Source organism: Branchiostoma belcheri, unplaced genomic scaffold (genome assembly GCF_001625305.1).
Source record: "Branchiostoma belcheri isolate BF01 breed outbred unplaced genomic scaffold, Haploidv18h27 scaffold162, whole genome shotgun sequence".
In the NCBI taxonomy this organism is placed as follows: Eukaryota; Metazoa; Chordata; class Leptocardii; order Amphioxiformes; family Branchiostomatidae; genus Branchiostoma; species Branchiostoma belcheri.
Window position 1 is genome coordinate 359184 of NW_017803069.1, and position 19556 is coordinate 378739.

At 39.5% G+C, this 19556-nt stretch overlaps 3 protein-coding genes across 4 annotated transcripts in view; 1 reads left to right on the forward strand and 2 right to left on the reverse strand.

Moving 5' to 3' along the window:
- Positions 1–1418: 1418 nt before the first annotated feature.
- LOC109466291 (thioredoxin domain-containing protein 5 homolog) lies at positions 1419–6100 on the reverse strand. Its single transcript, XM_019763998.1, has 6 exons — positions 5892–6100; positions 5266–5356; positions 3155–3241; positions 2330–2412; positions 2079–2211; positions 1419–1585 (listed from the first exon to the last, which is right to left on the reverse strand). The coding sequence occupies exons 1-6, from the start codon at positions 6080–6082 to the stop codon at positions 1445–1447; spliced, it is 726 nt and encodes a 241-aa protein (XP_019619557.1). The 5' UTR covers positions 6083–6100; the 3' UTR covers positions 1419–1444.
- Positions 6101–6541: 441 nt separating this feature from the next.
- On the reverse strand, positions 6542–14282 carry LOC109466313 (thioredoxin domain-containing protein 5-like). 2 transcript variants are annotated; one of them, XM_019764028.1, is made up of 11 exons: positions 14071–14282; positions 12514–12610; positions 11405–11463; positions 11018–11123; positions 10473–10661; positions 10249–10335; positions 9795–9974; positions 9187–9269; positions 8622–8754; positions 7839–8006; positions 7136–7235 (listed from the first exon to the last, which is right to left on the reverse strand). In XM_019764028.1, the coding sequence occupies exons 1-10, from the start codon at positions 14244–14246 to the stop codon at positions 7881–7883; spliced, it is 1236 nt and encodes a 411-aa protein (XP_019619587.1). In that variant the 5' UTR covers positions 14247–14282; the 3' UTR covers positions 7136–7235; positions 7839–7880. The 2 variants fall into 2 exon arrangements, with proteins under 2 accessions (XP_019619588.1, XP_019619587.1); XM_019764029.1 differs by lacking the exon at positions 7839–8006 and having other exon boundaries at positions 6542–7235.
- A 221-nt stretch (positions 14283–14503) lies between these two features.
- Positions 14504–19556, forward strand: part of LOC109466286 (peptidyl-prolyl cis-trans isomerase FKBP8-like) — a 13546-nt gene continuing 8493 nt past the window's right edge. Inside the window, 8 exon segments of the mRNA XM_019763994.1 lie at positions 14504–15135; positions 15691–15838; positions 16468–16555; positions 17066–17176; positions 17814–17888; positions 18106–18148; positions 18742–18819; positions 19288–19377. Coding sequence (XP_019619553.1) covers positions 14806–15135; positions 15691–15838; positions 16468–16555; positions 17066–17176; positions 17814–17888; positions 18106–18148; positions 18742–18819; positions 19288–19377 — 963 coding nt within the window. The 5' untranslated portion in view covers positions 14504–14805.

The following is a 19556-nucleotide window of genomic DNA, read 5'->3' on the forward strand; positions in this document are numbered from 1 at the left end:
AGAAGTTGCTGATCTCTCTTTGCAAAATCACTCTTGACATATATATATGAACAAGGTATCTATTGGCATTGTGTTGGTGTGCAATGCATGTAGTGCCGAGCAGTTTGATGTGTATTTTATCCCAAAGTGCTCTGATGGCTTGTTATTCTACCTCTTTAAGGCTCTTCTTTTTTAAAATGTTAAATGGGGCCGCAATGATTTAATGTAAGTCATTGATTTTGTTGAATGGTGTTTTATGTGCTGTTTGCCCTTCCCTGAACATGTAAAATGGAATAAACTCAGTTACTCTATGGATAGGGTTTTAAACTATCTTGAGGGCAACGCTTTAACTTAAGTTGTGATGTTTTTTTATTGCTTTGCTTATTCCATTTTCAAGTGTATACTTGTTTGCATTTTTTAAATTCTACATAACATAACAAAAAAACAAAAGAACATTAAAACTTTTAAAGGGAGAACAGAGTCCAGTAAAGTCTTGCCTTACAAGATGTGGTCCTTGCATCTACATGTAATAGTATGTTGAACCTCCAAGTGTTTTATGGAGTATGTCAAATCCATGTCTGCTTTGGCATATAGTAAATGTTGACACAACATACGCATGTACAATCGACATAAAAGAACTTGCGATCAAATGAAAAGTCACATTCAACTTTTGCCAGTAGGAAAATCAGCTGCATTGGTCCCTGTCTGCAAAAATGATTGATCATCATGCACCGTTTTCAAGTACAGTATCTGGATTAAATGGACAGATGTGTTAAATATTTGCTTACAATTGATAGTATTGCCTACAAGTGGCATATCATACATGTCATTGATTGTTATTGTGACCTTAAGTGCCAAAGATGAGCTAGTTCATGTAACATTACACTGTTCGTAGGAAAAGTTTTGAAATCATGGAGACGGCACCTGAGTCAGGTTCTAACCATTTGTTGCTGTCATGTTTATGGTGTAACATTCTTGTGGCCTTATGATGTCCTACATGTATTATTCAACTTTGTTATAATAACAGATAAGACAGAAAAAAATCATGGTAATAAAAACAAATTTGAAGATACCTGTGGATAGTTTCTTTAGGCTTACATGTAAGTCAGCGAATAAAACAAATCTTTTTTTTTACACAACTTTTTACACAACCAAGTGTTTTATTCAGGCAATTAATGTTTTGGTGACCGTGTATCACCCTATTCAGGGCAATTCTGACTGGTTTACATTGCACATCACAGGTGATGCTGATAATAGATGTGTTCCCAAATACAAAGTATTTAATATATAATACAGTTACAAGAATCACCCTGAGGAAGGTCATATTGAAATACCGGCTGAATAAAACACTTGTCTAGTCTTGGTTACGTAAAACAGACTCTATTTATTCAACGACAAAAGGTAATTTTTTAAACCTACTGTAGTTATGATTTTGTCATTGATTCCTGCAACACCCGTCTATGCTTCACAAGTCATCATGAATATGTAGACTTGTTGCTACGAAGTTGTGCATGGATTCCACCGTCCATTCAAAAGTCTCGTCCCCGCCGAACTCCCCTATGTGCCTCCCATTCTTAAACAGGATGAGTGTGGGGTAGTCCGCTATCTGGAGAACAAAGAAAGATGGAAACTTCTTTTTGTATGGAACAGTTGTGTAACAATTGAAGTTGAACTTTATGACTGCACTAGTCAACATAATATCAACTATAAGGGTTTGAAATCCTTTTTTCTGCATACCTGCTACCAGTACTGGTGCAGGTAACATTCAAAAACTAACTGCATATTCCAGACTTTATGAAGTATAGATCACACTAAAAACTAGTTACCATATTTCTTATAAAATATAGTTCATACACCTACATATGTAACAGTCAATGCAGAAAATTAAAATCCACATACACCTACAACGTACATGTATGTATAAACCTAGTACATGGACAAGTGCAGGTTATGTGCAGGTAGACATCAGAAAAACCTGCACTAACTTATAGCCACCACAACATCTTTAAGGTGCATATGTACCCAATATTTTGAGCCCTGACATGTAAGTCTAGGTAAAACAATCACTGAAACGTAGTTGAAACGTAATCACTGCCAACCTTCTGGTCCTGACAAGTCTTGCTGTTCCCCTGTGCTGTACAGTCCATCTTGGCAATCTTGATGTGAGGACGGTTGGGAAACTTGAAGGACAGCGCGTCCCAGGCAGGGAGTAACGTCCTGCAGTGGTCACACCTGGATAGAATGTTTCATTATATGTAGCATACATTATTTTGTACTCCAGTCAACCATCATAGTAAGTATCAATCACACATTCAAGTACAATTATGACAGTCACAATCACTGCACTTACCAAGGAGCGTAGAACTGAACAAAAGTCATCCCCTTCCTGATCTCAGAGTGGAAATTGTCTTTGGTCAGGGTCACCACTTTAGTCTAAGAGTGGAACGTAGTGCACATGTTAACGTTTAACTTATAACTGTTACAATATTTAATAGGTGATTATCGGTCCTCTGGGTGCTCTTTTTCCTTTTCTTTTCAATGAAGTTATTTTATGTACATGTAATTTCCCAGCAAATTAATTAGATTAAATTAGACAGCCTACGTCACAGTGACAAAGAAATTGATATCAATGCAGGTATGGATATGAACTTCAAGGTCAAATGACTCATGCTAATGAATGAATGAATGGATGGTTATGATATGGTTATGGATATGAAGGTAAAATGAGATGCTAATATCATCCTCTGTGGTTACTACCTCCACTTTAGGTTTTTCTCCTGCTGGGTTTCCTGGTTCCAGCCCACTCATGTCCCAATACCTGATGGTTTCCTCCAGTTTCCCTGATAAATAACTCTCCAAGTCTGCATGGCTCTGTTCAGTGACGCCTAGCCGCTTGTCCACCTAATGAATAATTATCAGAACTCATAGTTAGTATCGGTATGCTACTATGATGATAATTGTGAATGTGGAGATAATTTTTTTTTATCTAAACTTTATCATCATTCACAATCACAATACATTGTACAGAAAGTATAGTAAAAATACTATGAATTTTGTAGTGTTCAAGGAATTACAGACTGTCATTTAAAATATGTAATTGCCATTGTTCATTGTGTTCATTTATTTCTAAAACGTTTAGTCTTTGTGGAGAATTACATGTATATTATACACTTACTTCTTTTCCATCCCTAAAGAGTATAAGAGTTGGGAATCCGTCCACGCCATACTTCTTACACAGCACATTGTACTCAACACAGTCAACCTAGGGGAAAACAGTTTATGATTATTTTTTATAAAGTGTGAAGTTTACCTTAGAAGTAAAACCTGATATTAAACATTACACCATCCCTGATATCGTGATACAGTTTCTTTTCTTACATACAAATTCTGTGAAGAGTATTTGCATTTGTGAACTATTCGAGTATTAAATCTTAGATCCGAGATGACGTTTATTATTATACTAAACCTAGACTAAAAGTCCTCCTGAAGAGCATATAATGTACGACATTTACCTGTGCAATGGTTAGGTGTTTTTCCTGACTAAATGAGTGAGCCAGTTTCGCCCATGTTGGTGCGAGTTTCTTACAGTGCCCACACCATGGTGCAAAGAACTCCACAAAGTGAAGACCACCTTGGATGTGCCGGGTGAAGTTTACTGGTGTCAGTCTGTACACAGTTCCCTCAACTTCAGGGGCAGTTTTCTTCTTGGTACATGTATGTTTTGTAAATGTGTAATACATAAAACATATCAAATATGCAATGTGTTAAACAATGTGTTCAGCACCAAGGACAGGTGTGTTTGTGTGTGGTAGGTGTTGAACACCAAGGACAGGCATGCCTGTTTGGATGGTGTTCAGCACCAAGGACAGGTGTGCTTGTTTGGATGGTGTTCAGCACCAAGGAAAGGTGTGCCTGTTTGGATGATGTTCAGCACCAAGGACAGGTGTGCCTGTTTGGATAGTGTTCAGCACCAAGGACAGGTGTGCCTGTTTAAATGGCGTTCAGCACCAAGGACAGGCGTGCCTGTTTGGTTGGCATTCAGAACCAAGGACAGGTGTGTTTGTGTGTGGATGGTGTTTAGCACCAAGGACAGGCATGCCTGTTTGGATGGTGTTCAGCACCAAGGACAGTCGTGCCTGTTTGAATGGCGTTCAGCACCAAGGACAGGCGTGCCTGTTTGAATGGCGTTCAGCACCAAGGACAGGCCTGCCTGTGTGGATGGTGTTTAGCACCAAGGACAGGCGTGCCTGTTTGGATGGTGTTCAGAACCAAGGACAGGCACCCCACCCCCATGCCATAAACCCTAACCCCTTGGCAAAATCGCACAAAACTGTGCAAACTTGGAATCATTGGAAAGCTCTCTCGGCCAGTAATTTTGCATGAAGTCAGTTTACTTGCAGTAAGATATTATAACTGATTTTTACTTCTGCTTTAGTTGTGACCTGTACTTGGCTTGTAAGAGCATAAACGTAGTAAGCATCTTTCACTCAATATCTTAAGACAAATTTGAAATTTCTGCTGTACACGCTGTAATTAACGTGCAATGAATGTAACTGTAAAAGAGGACTACCGTAGGAGGCACCATGCTTGAGATGTAGCTCCTGAAAGCTTCCACAGTCCTCTCTCCATTGTAGCGGTGGGTGGCTGCTCCATGCCGGTACAGTTTGAAACTGTTGCAGAAAACAAAACATTGCATACTTGCAATCATGACCAACTAGAAATGTTGTGTCAATTGTTTCTACCTTCATCAAGGAAATATTATGTAATACTATCATTAGGGCAAAGCAACACAGAGTCAAAACAACCTAAAGTTTGTGTTTCAACTTAAAACAATTGATGTTTTGACATGCTAATTTTAGGTACATTACCGGGCAAATAAATTTAAAACTTTGCAACATACGTTGGGAATATACGAATTCCCTGCTTCTCACAAATGGCTACTTCTGCACTACAGTCCACCTAGAATAAAGAAGACATAGTTATTTTGAGCAATGAATTTTGTACTAAGTCTTCTTCTTCTTCTTAATACTCTCGAAAAACCCCTACTGGGGTATCACTGAAAGGGGAGGGGGGGTACTAAAGCTGTCTTCAGCTATCATTGGCAAGTGCTCACTACATTGTACCAGTTAAATACATTTTAAACCTGTACAATGGCACAAAGTGACCTACTTTTTGATTTTACTAATTCTGAAGTTATTAAAAGGCATGACCTCAGGTGTAACATTCATATTTAATTTTATAAAGCTTATTATACGTGCCATGTTTTGGGATTTATTTAACACATACCTTAGCCAGTATAACTTGAGGTGTTTTCATTGTGTTGTACTTGTCTGCGACCTCATCAAAGTTTAGCATCATGGCCTTACACTGCTCACATCTGCTAGGGAATTTCAGTTAACAAGTTACAAGTGTTAGACCTGTATGTACAGTATTGCACTAACTACGTTTCTGTCATCCTTTGTCCACAGAATTTAAATTAAGAACCAACTTGTGAAGATAGAAACTGTCACTGCACTTCTCTCTTTGTGCTAAAAGTTGGAGATTTTGCCTTGAAAGGAACATTTTTGCTGATGTACATCAGCAAGAAAGTTAATCTGAGCTGATACATTCATCATCATCATCATTCATCCTCCGTAGAGGTGGAGCATACAAAGTTAGTTCGCCACAACTGTCTGTCATACATCACTGAGAAAAGTTCATGTCCCTCCAAACCAGTTTCGGTTTCAATAAGTTTATATACATTACATAGTGAAAAATTAAACTGTTCTCGAAGAAAGCCAAAGAAATTTGACTCGAGCAGCACTTAGGTCAGATAGTTGAGGTATTTGGTCGAAAATTCCTTGAGTCAAATTTCTTAAGGTTGGAGAACAATTTTTCACTAGTATGTTACATATACATCATACATTACTCACTCTGGTGTGAAAAACATGATAAAGTGTGGTGTCATCTGCATGGCTTCCTCAAAGTTGTGCCTGTAGTACCAGGGACGTGGGAGCAGGTGTCTGTACTGTAGTTCCTGACCCTGTGTCCCTGGTGTCACCACACATGTACAGGTGACAGTAACAAGAATCATGTACAGGTACACAGTCTTCCATTGGTCCATATTTTGCTTAATCTCCAAGCAGATCTTTTGGTGGCTGCAAAAAGCTGTATCAAACTGGCCAGGCAGTATCCATTGGCCAGGCAGTTACCATTTGACTGGTGTAAAACAAGGTACCAGTCCAAAAAAGAAAGCCCGATGAAAACACGTCAACAAAAAAAGCTGAAGCCTAAACCTCTGCTATATGTAGTATTTGCTTAAAAGCGTGCACTGTTCTACTCAGTATATACTGTTTATGGAGCACAGCTTTCATTAAGATTTAATCATTTTGATCGAGGCAACCAATGAAAGGAGCCCACATGTTTGGTAACCAAACATGCCATATGAGTTTGTTGAATATTTCATAATGAAAAGTTCTCATCAACTTCTAATGACGATACCAATAATTGTTTACGGAAACAAGAAATACACAGAAGAAAGGCACAAGTTTATCGAAATGTTTTAATATAATTTTCTTCACAAGTTACAAAAGGAATTGACACATTACCATTTTGCAAAATGTACTGACTACAATCTGTTTTGAGAAACTTTGAAAAGTCTAAGTTGCAAATCCAAAGAGGAAAAACAAAAACTATGTACTAAACATAACGTGGTGTGCTTCTAGAATATCAAACAGAGTGATATTTATATCATAGGTATCAATAAAATCAATACTCTTCATATCATTCTATATATCTGTTGACCTCTTATTGCACAATCTCATTGACAATAAAATCTCCATACACCCTATTCCATACAGATTTTATGATCATAATATTTTATGATTAATATGTTCAGACTGCGTGCTTTCCTGCATCAGGTTAATTTTATCACTTGCATAGCAGGTAATGAGCAAAATGGGAAAACATTCAGCTCCGGATACAACTTGGGAAAGAGAGTGTGTACAATCGTACAATAAGCGTATAACTAAAATACAGTGAGTTACTATAAATAAAGTGTTCTAAAAAGACAAAAAATTGGTCCAAACTAGAGCAAAAATGTAGGTTTCAAAAATATTTCTGCTGAAAAAATTGGTTCCTATTTCCGGTTGGCATCAAAGCTCGTCGTGTGTCTTTTCCACGACGTAGGAATGTAGGGACTCCACAGTCCTGGCACCGTTGTAGTCTGCTATCCTGGCTCCATTCTTAAACAGGATCAGTGTAGGGTAGCCTGTCACCTATGTAACAAACATACAGAAGTGGAACAAGGGTTTAAGTACATTTTGATATAATAGGAAAGTCATCTCCGTCACCTCCACTGATGTTCACCATATATTAGAGGTACAGTCAAACTTGCCCAAGCGATAAGCCGGCCATCTGGCCATAATGATTGCTTTTTGTTGGTCCCAGTTTTTTTCCTCCTTAGACATATGTAAGCATTAAGGGACTTGCCTAAGCTGGCCACTTGTCCTATGTGACTGCAAACAAATTTGGGACCGCACATGGTCCAATCTTTGAATATGATGAGTGCATCATTTTTGAAGCGTGTGGCTGAAAATGTTTTTTTTTAATGATAACTAGTGCGAAATCTGGAATTAGCCAGTTTACCATTGATTTGGACAGCATGACAGTCTTTGCGCAGTGTAAAATGGCGCCAGCTGGGTCACTTTGGGTCAATGGGGCAGTCTATTGTAAAATGGAGGGAATTTTGCTGCAGTTTTTTTGTCATCTTGTCACCATGCTTATCGGGCGGTCGTCTTTGACAAGTTTGACTGTAATCGAGCAGGAAACCTTCAACACATTTCACCCTGGTACATGTAAACTGAACAGAAATAAAAAACCTGGGCGCAACGGAAAAGCAAACTGTGTGTGACATCCCGCCCTCACAGTTCATCATGTAAGGCCCTCCGTACAAAAGAGTGTAGTGCAGTGAGGTCTCTGGGCCCCGAATACTGTTCCTGCTTGCCAGCTTCGCTTCGAAACAGAATGAGTGTAGGGTACCCTCGTATCTACATGTATGGTGAAGGATAGAAGAAGTGTGGTGACTTAATCTACACATTTGGCTCTCTAAACTAGAATATTACAGTCCTGGAGCACCTCTAGAAGAAATACTAAATAAAAGTAATCATCAATAATTATGACCAGTGCTCCAGCCAGCATCCGTCTTGCCATTATTTTTGTCCAATCTGTCATCTTTGATGGACAAAAATCAGCATATAGAAAGAAATGTTAATGTAAGCTTCAGTACTAGTCTACCAGCAAAATTTGCCCCTCAACAGGCAGGAAATAGGATTTCAGAGGGCAGACAGCCAAGGTTTAAAAATTTTCCCAGGGGAGAATTTTCCTTTGGCACTTGACATGATGCTACGTCAAACAAGATGACAGAAAACGACTGGCTAGAACAGTGGTTAGTCATCAGTAATTGTTGTTAGCAATAGTAATTATTACATTTTGTATGTGTTGAGTTCCGTTTTCTTTCAAAATTTGTTTGTGTTATTCTCTTTATGTACAAGGCACACCTGAAAAGCAATGCATTTAGTATGGAGCATTCACCCTGTTAAAAGTAAACAGAAATAAATAAATAAATAAGTTATGACTCTTCCTAGACACAACTGCCAGCCCACCTTGTGGTCCTGACAGAGTTCCTTGTTCCCTGCTGTGGTACAGTCAACCTTAGCGATCTTCACATGAGGCTGGTCAGGGAACTTGTGAGACAGGGCGTCCCACGTGGGGGCCAGCCGCTTGCAGTGGCCACACCTGGGAGAAAACATTGCAGGTCTAGAGTTACACATAGCCCAATATGGGTTCCCAAACACTAGCCGAACTCCTACCTGCTAGGAGAAGGTCAGGAGCAAGGTCAGCTGGTGTTCGGTCAGATCGGCTACTGTTCGGCTGCGCCAGCTGAATGTTTCAAAATGTTTCAAACATTTGCTGAGTAGATGTGAGGTTCGGCCAAGGTTGGCAGGTGTTCCGGAGTAGTTCTGGCCATGGTTGGAGGTCAAATTTTACTCAAATTTCATTTGATTTGTATCAAAAGGTAGGTGGGCCTAAATCTGGTCAGACTGCTCCCAAATGTCAGCCAACAGGGGGAGGCTTTGAATGTGTGACAGGGGCTTTAGATAGAAATGTAAAAATGAGGCTAATAAAATGAGTCAGTCTGAGTAATATAGTGTCTTAGTATACACTCACCATGGTGCATAGAACTTAACAAAAGTGATCCCTTTGCTGACCTCTGCGTTGAACGTGTCAGAATCTAAGGCTTGTACTTTGCTCTGAAAAAGAAAGAATGGTTCTTTACTAAACATGAAAATAACATGACAAAACATAAGCATGGGTAGGCAGTTCCACCAGGAACCAGAACATAATTTATCAATAAATTCAATCACTTATATTTTATTTGCGGATGTCTTTATGTCATAAACAAACAACAATACTTTAAAGTTTGATGCATCACCAAAAGGAAATAGAAACAGCCATGAAACAAAAAGACTACAGAAGCATTTTAAAAATATGCATAATAACTTGAAGCAGCTCATTTGAGTGGAAAAGGATCAAAATATTCAAAATGGCAGAGTGATGAAAATATGGGAATATTTCTAAACAGTGCCTTTACCTGGTCATATGAAGGAAATTCTGCAGAAAAATCAGATTTTTTACTATTTACATTGGATGTTTTCTCATTCATATTGCAGACAATACCATATTGTTCTTAAACGAGACGTTCTGCCAAAGTGCTATACATGATATATTCCATGTTTTGCGCAGGTGCAGTGCATTCTGCCAATGCGCGCCCTCACCTCTGGTTCAGCTGGGACTTCTCCCTGAGGCTCCTTCGGTCCTTCCCCACTTTTCTGGATCTTGACTGTCTCCTTTGGTTTCGAGGCCTCCTTTTCCCAAAGCCTGTTGGACTCTTCCAACTTGGAGGACACGTAGGTCTTCAGCTCTGCATGGCCACGTCCCCCACTGTACTTCTCCAGCTAAACATGGAGAACACAGTGTGTGTGTGAGTGAACATTGTGCATGAAGTTTGATTGTTGAAAAAAAGCATCATGCTTCACCTCAGTTTAGGATGACAAAAGACAAGTTTGAATGCTTCTAACCATACAAATAACAGAGGAAAAGTGACAGTATGATAATATCTACTATTCACAGTACCTTCACACTGTAAGTTTAAAGACTTATGAATTTTCGAAGTATTGAATGGCTTAAGCCACATACTAAAACACATGCTACCATCAGAAAAAAACCTACCATATCTCCATCCCTGAAGAGCAGAAGAGTTGGGTATCCCCTCACATCATAGTCCTGGCATACTGAGTTGTACAGTGTGCAGTCAACCTGGAAAAATAATGCCATGTGAGCAAAAATAAAACATACACAACATGGATTCTAAACTAAGTGCTAAATGGTAGTACATGTACATGAAACTTTTAACTGCAAAACTGCAAGTGAAAAAAGATATAACAAGTAAATACCTTAGCAATGGTGAGATGTTCCTCATGTTCAAATGTTGTAGCTAGCTCGTCCCATGTCGGTGCCAGCCTTTTGCAGTGTCCACACCAGGGCGCATAGAACTTGACGAAGTGAAGACCCTTTGCAACGTGGTCCTGAAAGTTGGAGGCTTCCAAACTGTACAGACCATGTTTTGGTTCAGGTGGAACAGGCTGAGGTGCACAAAAAGAAAAAAATTGCAATGGTTAAAGACAAACTTTAATCCATCATATCAAAATTAATTGCACTTACAATGTACGTAGTGAATATATGTTTTGGACAAAAGTAAGACATACATTGTAGGAAAAAAATAGGGTTCCTCAAGGCATCATTTTTGGCCCTCTAGAATAGCGAGTCCAAGGAAGGTGCCTTGTGGAACCCCTGTCACTGAGTCTGTAAAAAAATCTCCTACTACGTGATAATACTTGGTAAAAAATGCTTGGTAGAAAATGTGCCTCCCAGCACATAGAAAATTTAATCCATATTATACAAGTATTGTTTAAAGGCTGAAGAGATCTGTTAAAGTTACCTTTGCCACTTCTGCTGTCATTTGAGTGAAGTAGTCCTCAAATGCCTTGGCTGTCCTGTCTCCCTTGTACCGTTCAACTTCTTGGCCAGGTCTGTACATCTTGAAGCTGGAGGAAGAGACAACTTCTGTTCATTCTACGCACAACACTTCAGATTTACAGCTGCATTATGTAACATTAGAAAGATACTAACAAGAAGTAAATTTTCTGGTCATTTCTTTACTTAAATTAAGTTGAATCAACCTTACTCCAAATGTAAATAAGTGCCATTCAGGAAGTGGAGGTGCCAAAATATGTGTTTAAAAGCTGGAGACACAGCCACGTTTGTTTACGTTCTGCACACCTACCAAAGTTTTCAACAACAGAAAATGCAGGAAAAAATGTCTCACGTTGGGTATCCTGTGGCTCCGTGCTCATCACATAAGGCAATTTCTTTTGTACAGTCCACCTGAAAATATACAAACTACATCTTCAAAGTACTCCGTAAAGTGAAGTTTAGATGGGACGCAAAACATACCCCAAGACTTGTCATCTCTTAAATTACAATTTTTCAATTCAATACATTGTATATGGGATCCGGGAACAATCTGCAAAATTTTCAAAATTCATTGTTTCTATATTACCATACTTGTGCTTATAGATGTTCCACTTTACTTATTCATCAACCATTTCTATACACATGTGCATTCAGTATAAAAATAACTTGAAACCTGATATCATGACCAGGATACTAATACATTTGTACTACTACTATAAATACCAAACATACGCCACGTATGCATAAATATAAGATACACACACTGTCATTGGTGGCAGAATGAAAACTATGCAATGGTCCCCATAATAGACTGAGTCAGGCCTAGGAAAAAAAATTGTTTCCAGTTTCCCGACGACCGACCCTAGCAAAAACCTGTCAAATCTAGCCCTTTTTTGATTGACCTGGTCAGACTATAAAAATTTTGATCCAACACCTGAAGTTCAAACCCTATTTTCCAGAAGCAATTTCTTATCATCAGTAATAAATTGGGTAAAATATTTTTCCACAAGCAAACAGGTGTCCTTGTGATATTATTTGTTGCATCATCTTTAAGCCAAAAGCTTAAAAGAAAAGAAATTTATCCCTAGCTACCTGCCAACACTACCAGTAGTTTTTCATGATGGAAACCGGAAACACAACATTAATTTTCCTAAGCCTCAGGTAATTTTCTGCATTGTTCCAAACAAGCACGTCGGCAGAATGTTCTGCACCCGTGCGAAACCCGTAATACTAGTATATTGTGCATAGCACTTCGGCAGAATGTCTCATATAAGGTTGTATTCACGCATAAAGGTTAACACCCCGTAGATGTAGTTTCCAAATATCAAACGTACAAAAAAATATTGTTTGCAACAGGCAAAATTATGATGCAACGTTAACCGAAAATCCAATGAAAACCGTGAAAAAAGGGGGTTTTGTGCAGGCGTAGTACGTTCTTCCAACCATGACTATAGATGATACCTTTGCCAGGTAGAGAGGAGGCCTTGGATCCATCTGTAAGTTGTACTTGTCTGCCAGCTCATCAAAGACGGGCATTGCCTTCTTACAGTGGCCACACCTGTCAATACAGACAATAGAAAACTTGTTAAGAATAAGGATCTCCATGATTTATTCAATACAATGCAGCATAGAACCTGATTTCACCTATCCTGTATACTACTACTCGGCTATAGTCTTGGGGACTGTAGAATAACACTTCCGCGCCGCCGCCGCGCTCCACCGCATATCAGCTACTGCTGAGGCGGGCCATCATTGCTTTCCATCTTCCTCTGTCTTGTGCTGCTCGTTGCGCCCCCTCCCATTCGCAACCCATCACTGCAAGGTCTCTTTCCACTGTTTTTCTCCACGTCATACTCTGACCGCCCCTCTTCCTTTTTCCTTGTGGACACCACGTTAACACCACTTTTGGCAGTCTTTGCCTTGGCATTCTAGAAACGTGGCCTAGCCACCTCAGCCTTGCTCTTTGTACTAGTTTAGAGAGCTTTGGCTGACCTGTCCTACGCCTGATCTCGTCATTGCTAGTGTGTTGTTGCCACCTGACTTTTAATATGGCCCGAAGCCATCTCTGATCCGCAACGTCCAGCCGTTTTTCCTGATTGGAGGTCATTTGCCACGTCTCAGACCCGTACAGGACTGTAGACAGCACACATGCATTGTATATCTGTATAACACTTCGAATTAACCATAATTATCAAAACATAACTCTTGACCATTGAAAGATGAACCCAGCCTCCAGAAAAAAAGGTTTTTTACCAACTGTTTGATCTCCCCCAGCCTAGGAAAATTAATGTTGTGTTTCAGTTTCACCGTGTTTTCGGGACAAATATTTCTGAAAATACATAAATCATTTTCAGACAATTTGACTGAAAAGTACCCCCCCCCCCCGTGGGGTTTTTGCTAGGGTCTGTTTAGAAACTGGAAACACAACATTTTTTCCTAGGCCTTATGTTAAATAATTTTGCATGCTCACAGGGCAAAAGCATTCAAACCATTAACAAGTGAATTTGCTTACTCATGCCCTTAGGGCTAACATGCTCACAGTTGCTACACCTTTTCTCAACTGTAACGTTACAAATAATCGATTCTTTTATTCATCCTAAACACAAAAGCACAGAAGACAATGTCGAGTGGATACGTGGCATTTAAAAAGCAAGCTACATTTTCCGTTCAGTGAAATTTTTCCTCACAAATCACGTCAAACTCAGTTGCTATAACCCGGACTGCGACCGTTACAACACCCGGAAGTGATCAGAACTTTTTTTAATCGATCTGTTTTGCTACGTGGCGCTTACCTATTTGCTTGGGCACTAAAAAGGCCGGTCCTATAGAGTCCGGGTGTGGTTTACATCAGCTAAATTACAAATCTGAGATGGATTTTTCTACATAAAGCGTTGTTAAGAAGCTAAGCTTTATAAACCTATTGCTTGGAAAGATTGCAAATTATTAAACTCAATATCATAAGACGCGCCACTCCCCCTGTTCTAAGCCACGCATCCACCCTCAACATTCAAAACTCACCATGGCGCGAAAAACATGATAAAATGCGGCGCGGCCTTTATGGCCTCCTCGAACATGTGCCTGTCGTAGAGATGTTTGTACTCGTCGTCCAGACCCTGCCCCTGGACGAGGGAGAGCGCGATAGAGGCGACCACAACTGCACGGAGCAGAATTTTCCAGCACCACGTCCGCGCCATGTTGTCAACTTTACTATGACTGACGGGACCGGGCGAGTCCTTTCTCATCGCAGGGGTGATTCATTTCTGATGACACGAGTTGTGTTAGCTATCAATATACGTGCCGAAAAGAGATTTTTATAGCAGAATTTATATGTAAATATCTATTTTGCACCGTTTTCTTTCTTAGAGGGCTAATAATTATTTTACATAGTTCTTCCCCTTGTGTAGTACAATGAGTGAGTTCTTCCCCTATGCTATAGAATGGACCTGTCTTTTGACCCTTACCATACCTCAGCTTGATAAAATCGTTGCGTTCGGGACTTCCGGGCTAAATAGATCTTTTTTATCTCCAAAATATCTCATGTCCTACATCCCATCAAGAGCCAATTTGCTGCTACACATTCCCAAGGCCGAGGTATAACAGGCGCGGGGAATCTGACGTGTGATTTGGCGTCACTGTGCGACGACAGCAACCCGCGGGACGTGAAAAATTACCACGTGAGGACGTGACTGGAGAAAATAAACACCTGAATCGAACGGCCTTCACGACTGGTTAACGTTACAGAGAGACGCTGCCATGGAAAAAGAGAGAGTGGAGGATCTTCCGCCAACACTACCAACGGAGGAAGGACTTAATCAAGACACAGACATAGTAGGGAATGTGCACAACGCCTTTAGCAAGCAGAGTCCTCTTGAAGATGGCAGTACTACTACTAGAAGTGGGAAGGTACTAGAAGAGGGCCAAGGCGATTCTATTACAGAAAACGCGTTGAACGCTACTAGCCAGTCCCCTGCTGACGAACCCTGGGATGTTGGTAAGGAGGAGGAAGAAGATGGAAAAGATGCAGATGAGGAGACTGACCCAGAATGGTTGGACATTTTGGGCAATGGAAAACTGAAGAAAAAGGTGAATTCTTTAGTTTCATTACCAAATTCCAGAGGGTTTAAATCTCATTTAACGTATTATTGTATAGAAAAGAAAACGGCTTAGTTCAGTTGTGGCTGTTGTTTTGATTTTCTGTCGTGGCAATCGCAACAAGTTTACTAGTAACATTAGATGTTCAGCCACCTGTTGATTCCAAAGTGTGGACAGAATGGCAAGCTTGAAGTTCATAGAAGTTGTTATAATTTGTTCCTATTTGTGCGTGTGTGTTGCAGATTTATTAATATTAATGTCAATCTAAGGAAGTCGTATAACTATAATGTCCTTGATCAATCGATTATCATGTACCCCTCTCCAGTAGAGCTGTGGCCCATGGGGCCCTAGTGTCCACTACTAATAATCTGTATCTGTGTCTTTATCTGTATACTTCGGCATAACACACCAGCTTTGCACGCGGCGCGGCGGCATCTGGCTACATTACACCGAACGACTTGTCACACCTAACCTTTGAACATCTAACTCTAAACATTGTTTAAAGCTATCTAATGACTAATAAGTGCACCTGTCCCTTACATGTAGGTGATAGTGAAGGGAGGGGATGAGAGCACCCGGCCCCGCCCAGGTCAGGAGGTGACCATCTGGAGCAGGGGGAGGTTAGAGGATGGCACGACGGTGGACCAGCATGACGAGATCACTTTTGGACTGCAGGAGGGAGATGTCATCCAAGGTATAGAATATGTTGAGCTATTACTAACAGTTTGATATTGCAAGGTCAAATATTCATGTTTTCCTTCTGTTAGTTTGCTCTGTTTCCTCTTGTTCTTATCCAAACAAATAAGGTCAATGACCTGAACCAGACATCTGTCACCATGGTAACTGGTGTTTGGTTACATCATGTTGCAATTTATAAGCAGGAGGGATTTAGATGCAGAACTGAGTTCAAGAGGGGTTGCATGGTCACCAAATATATGAAATGTGTTTGAGTAAGAATTAACAGAGCACTGACCATATGCAAAGGTAAGCATAATGCATTTATGTTACCTTTAATTTATTAGCTCTATAGCAAAATTGTTTTTGGACTGACTGTGTTTGTGTGTGTGCTTATGTGTGTGTGTGTTTCTGCATACTTAAGCTTGTGGTCAGCATAACTTAAGAAGGCCTTTATGGATTGTGATGATATTTGGTATGTGGGTACCTGTATGAAATATTAAGCACAGACACTAAAACGCTGCTATGAATTTATGACTGTATTCACCAGGTACACCAGATGAGCTATAGACAAAGTTAACAGCAACAATGTTACTAGTAATTATATTCTCGGTCCTGACCAAAGTGTTTTCTTCTCCTGTTTCATAGCCTGGGATCTCTGTGTGTCACTTATGGGCATGGGAGAGACGTGTGAAGTAATTGTAGATGCCCTGTATGCATATGGAGCTCTTGGAAGGTAAGAACATTGGGGTATTATCAAGAAATTAGAAAACTTTCAATATGAGATTAATCAAGGCTAAGTGCCAGCAAGGCAATATCATTTACGAAACCTGATGCTATTTATCGTTATTTGATGATTGTATCTACATTGTACTACTAAATCAAAGTGTAGTTCTTTGTCATTGTAACCACATTTACTGCTTTTCCAGACAAAAAGAAACAAGAAAATGTTTTGTTTGTTTATTTGTTTATTTATTATTTGCACATGTATTAAAAAAATTCATAATCAAATAATAACATTCAGAGAATATGTGGGGTAGGCCAGAAACCTAGGTGGTTTTTCAAAGGGCCTACCCCAAACAAACAATGTGATAAGCAATGTATATATGTTAGCCTCAAGGATATACTAGTAGGGGTTTTCTTTTGATAGATACCCTTATATCCTATGGTCTACCAACCTGATGAAACTACATGTATTTGTGGAAACTTGTCAGCCATGTTACATGTTTCCCTTATTTTATTGCAGAGAACCAGACATTCCAGAAAATGCTACCATCACTTATGAGTTGCAGCTGCTGAATGCAGAAAACAAGCCGGACCTCTTCACTATGAGTGCAGAAGACAAGTGCAAACTTGGGTAACAACAAAATACAATGCTGCCCTAAAAATATAGTTGTTTTTTGTAAATGCAACTTAATCTTTGCAAAAGCATGTCATCTAGGGTTGACTTGATCTAATAAATTATTTAATCACGTCTATAAATTGGACTATCTTCTACATGTAGAATATTTTTGCAAAGGTTGGACTGTAGAAGCTACTCAACAGTTAATGTCAAAAGAAAGACATGCTGACTGTATTATGTTTTATGTCATACCTTAGGGCTGTGATAACGTTTGATACAAGTGTTCCGGCCTGTGTGATAACTAGCGGTACAGCCCGGGGTTCTATTTGGTTATCACAGTCCACACGGGCTTCCAAATGTACCATACAAGAATTTGAAGGTGTGAGCTATGTGCACCAGGTTCAAAAATTTGAACAACGGATTCAGCCGTTGGAATGGATGTCATTGCATTTTTTTTGTTTAGGGATACCAAATTTTGGCTCATTTTGTTTTGAAAGGCGTGTTTTCTCCCCTATCAGATCATGCCTTGCAGCATCGGGCGATCTATGTGGCCAGGCTGGTACCTCTGGTGATACAGAACACATCTTGTTGTATTCTATATAGTATTACACACTACATATGTACATTATGTGACAAACTGCCCTTTCCTCAGGGATAAAAAGAGAGAAAGAGGGAACTGGTGGTATAGCCGCAATGACTACATGCTGGCATGTCACTGTTATGAACAGTAAGTTGGGTCTGGGTTAGATATATTGTGTATTTGTATACATGTACTTGTAGCTCTCCCTCAACAATAAATAATACATTTAGAGATATTACAGTTTTCAAACATATGAAGGTTGCACTATTTTTTCAAAGTGACTATACTGCATAATGTATTTTATAGATATTCCTAAAATTAAAACTTCATGGCAAAACAGGTTTTCTCTTGTCTTTTTTTGCAGGGCTGTGAAGATACTTGAATCACCATCCAAGGAGAAACCCGAGGTAGAACATGTTAATACATTTTAAGAGCAAAATATATTCTAATTTGTGACAGTGTTGTCTGTGACAGACAGAATAGTGTCATTGTAGCTATTGATTAACGCACCCAATGCAATTTCAGAAAGGTAAAACAAAACTATTGTGGATGAGGAAATTTATCTGATATTGACATTTGCTGCCATTTCTTAGCACATCTTCATCATCATTTCATAATTGAAGCATTTGAAATAGCCCACAAACAAGCTACGCGAGGTGTCTTGCCCAAGAACCAGACTACGACACAAAATAACCAACCGTTTTCCATCAGCAGCATTGCATTTTTGCCTCACAGATATCAGTATGCTATGGAATAGGATTGATTCAACTTACTACATTAAAAGAATGACCAGAAAATCGACCTTGAAGTTGAAAGTCCCTGAAATTGCATTGGATGCCTTGATCTATAAATGTTAAGTTCAAGGCAAGGTTCAGGAAACAATAGAATTTTCTGTAATAAATAATAATTGTGTCAGCCACTCTTGAAGATTGATTGAATCCCATGTACTTTTATTTCTGACTCACATTGAATTTTTCTCTGCTTTCTTTAAATTTCATAGACAGACAGTGAGATAGTAAAACAGATGGATGACATCAGACTGAAGAGTTATAACAACATGGCTGCTGCTCAGCTCAAGGTATGAGACTAGAGTGTCTAGAAATATAGAAACACTTTTGGTGGCTAGTTGCAATGTGTTGGAACCAGTTCTGAAGAGCTGACCACCCAAAGGTCCAATTTACCAGGATTGGCTTAGTGTGCCTGTGTAGTTAATACCCATGTTGTTTAGTTAAAGATGACATTTACGTTTCATGTGCATATCCATGTCTTGTCTGTTGTCTCAACACCATAATGAAGTGTTGTGAGGAGTGGATGTACCTTCTCTCAACCTCTCCCCATGTGTACAGCACTGCTGACAGTTACAAACTGGGCAGTGACAATGGCTAAATTTATTGGGTGCTTTCATGGTGCAAGCTTCCTTTTTAAGAGCTTGTCACACATCTAAATTGCTTATTTTTCATTTCTTCAACAAAGAAAAATACTGGATTTGTGTACTGGCTTATAATGATTCCCTGCACCTCATGTATTGGCATTTTTTCAACAATAGGCAAAGAACTATGACACAGCCAAGAAGTCATGTGAGGCAGTCCTGGCCATCCATCCAGACAATGTGAAGGGGCTCTTCAGACTTGGAAAGGTGTGTTTCTGATTCTCTGAGCATGGTACATTGCCAGGGCTTGAAATACTTTTTTCTGCATACCAGCACATTGTAACATTATTTGTCATTAAATTATCTGCACCAGGCAAGTTTTACCTGCAACATATTCAGACTTTGAGAAGTATCACTAAGTGTACTTTTTTCCAGGTGTATGCTGG

Bases quoted from the DNA above. Each gene is read 5' to 3' on its own strand.
- LOC109466291 (XM_019763998.1), bottom strand. From the start codon at position 6,082: ATGGACCAATGGAAGACTGTGTACCTGTACATGATTCTTGTTACTGTC. The intron at 5,357-5,891 runs GTGAGTAATGTA...ATTCCCTAGCAG, and splicing joins ATCATGTTTTTCACACCAGA to ATGTGAGCAGTGTAAGGCCA. The intron at 3,242-5,265 runs GTATGTGTTAAA...GTTTTCCCCTAG, and splicing joins CTCAAGTTATACTGGCTAAG to GTTGACTGTGTTGAGTACAA.
- LOC109466313 (XM_019764028.1), bottom strand. From the start codon at position 14,246: ATGGCGCGGACGTGGTGCTGGAAAATTCTGCTCCGTGCAGTTGTGGTC. The intron at 10,336-10,472 runs GTATTTACTTGT...TTATTTTTCCAG, and splicing joins AACATCTCACCATTGCTAAG to GTTGACTGCACACTGTACAA. The intron at 8,007-8,621 runs GTGGGCTGGCAG...CCATACATGTAG, and splicing joins AACTCTGTCAGGACCACAAG to ATACGAGGGTACCCTACACT.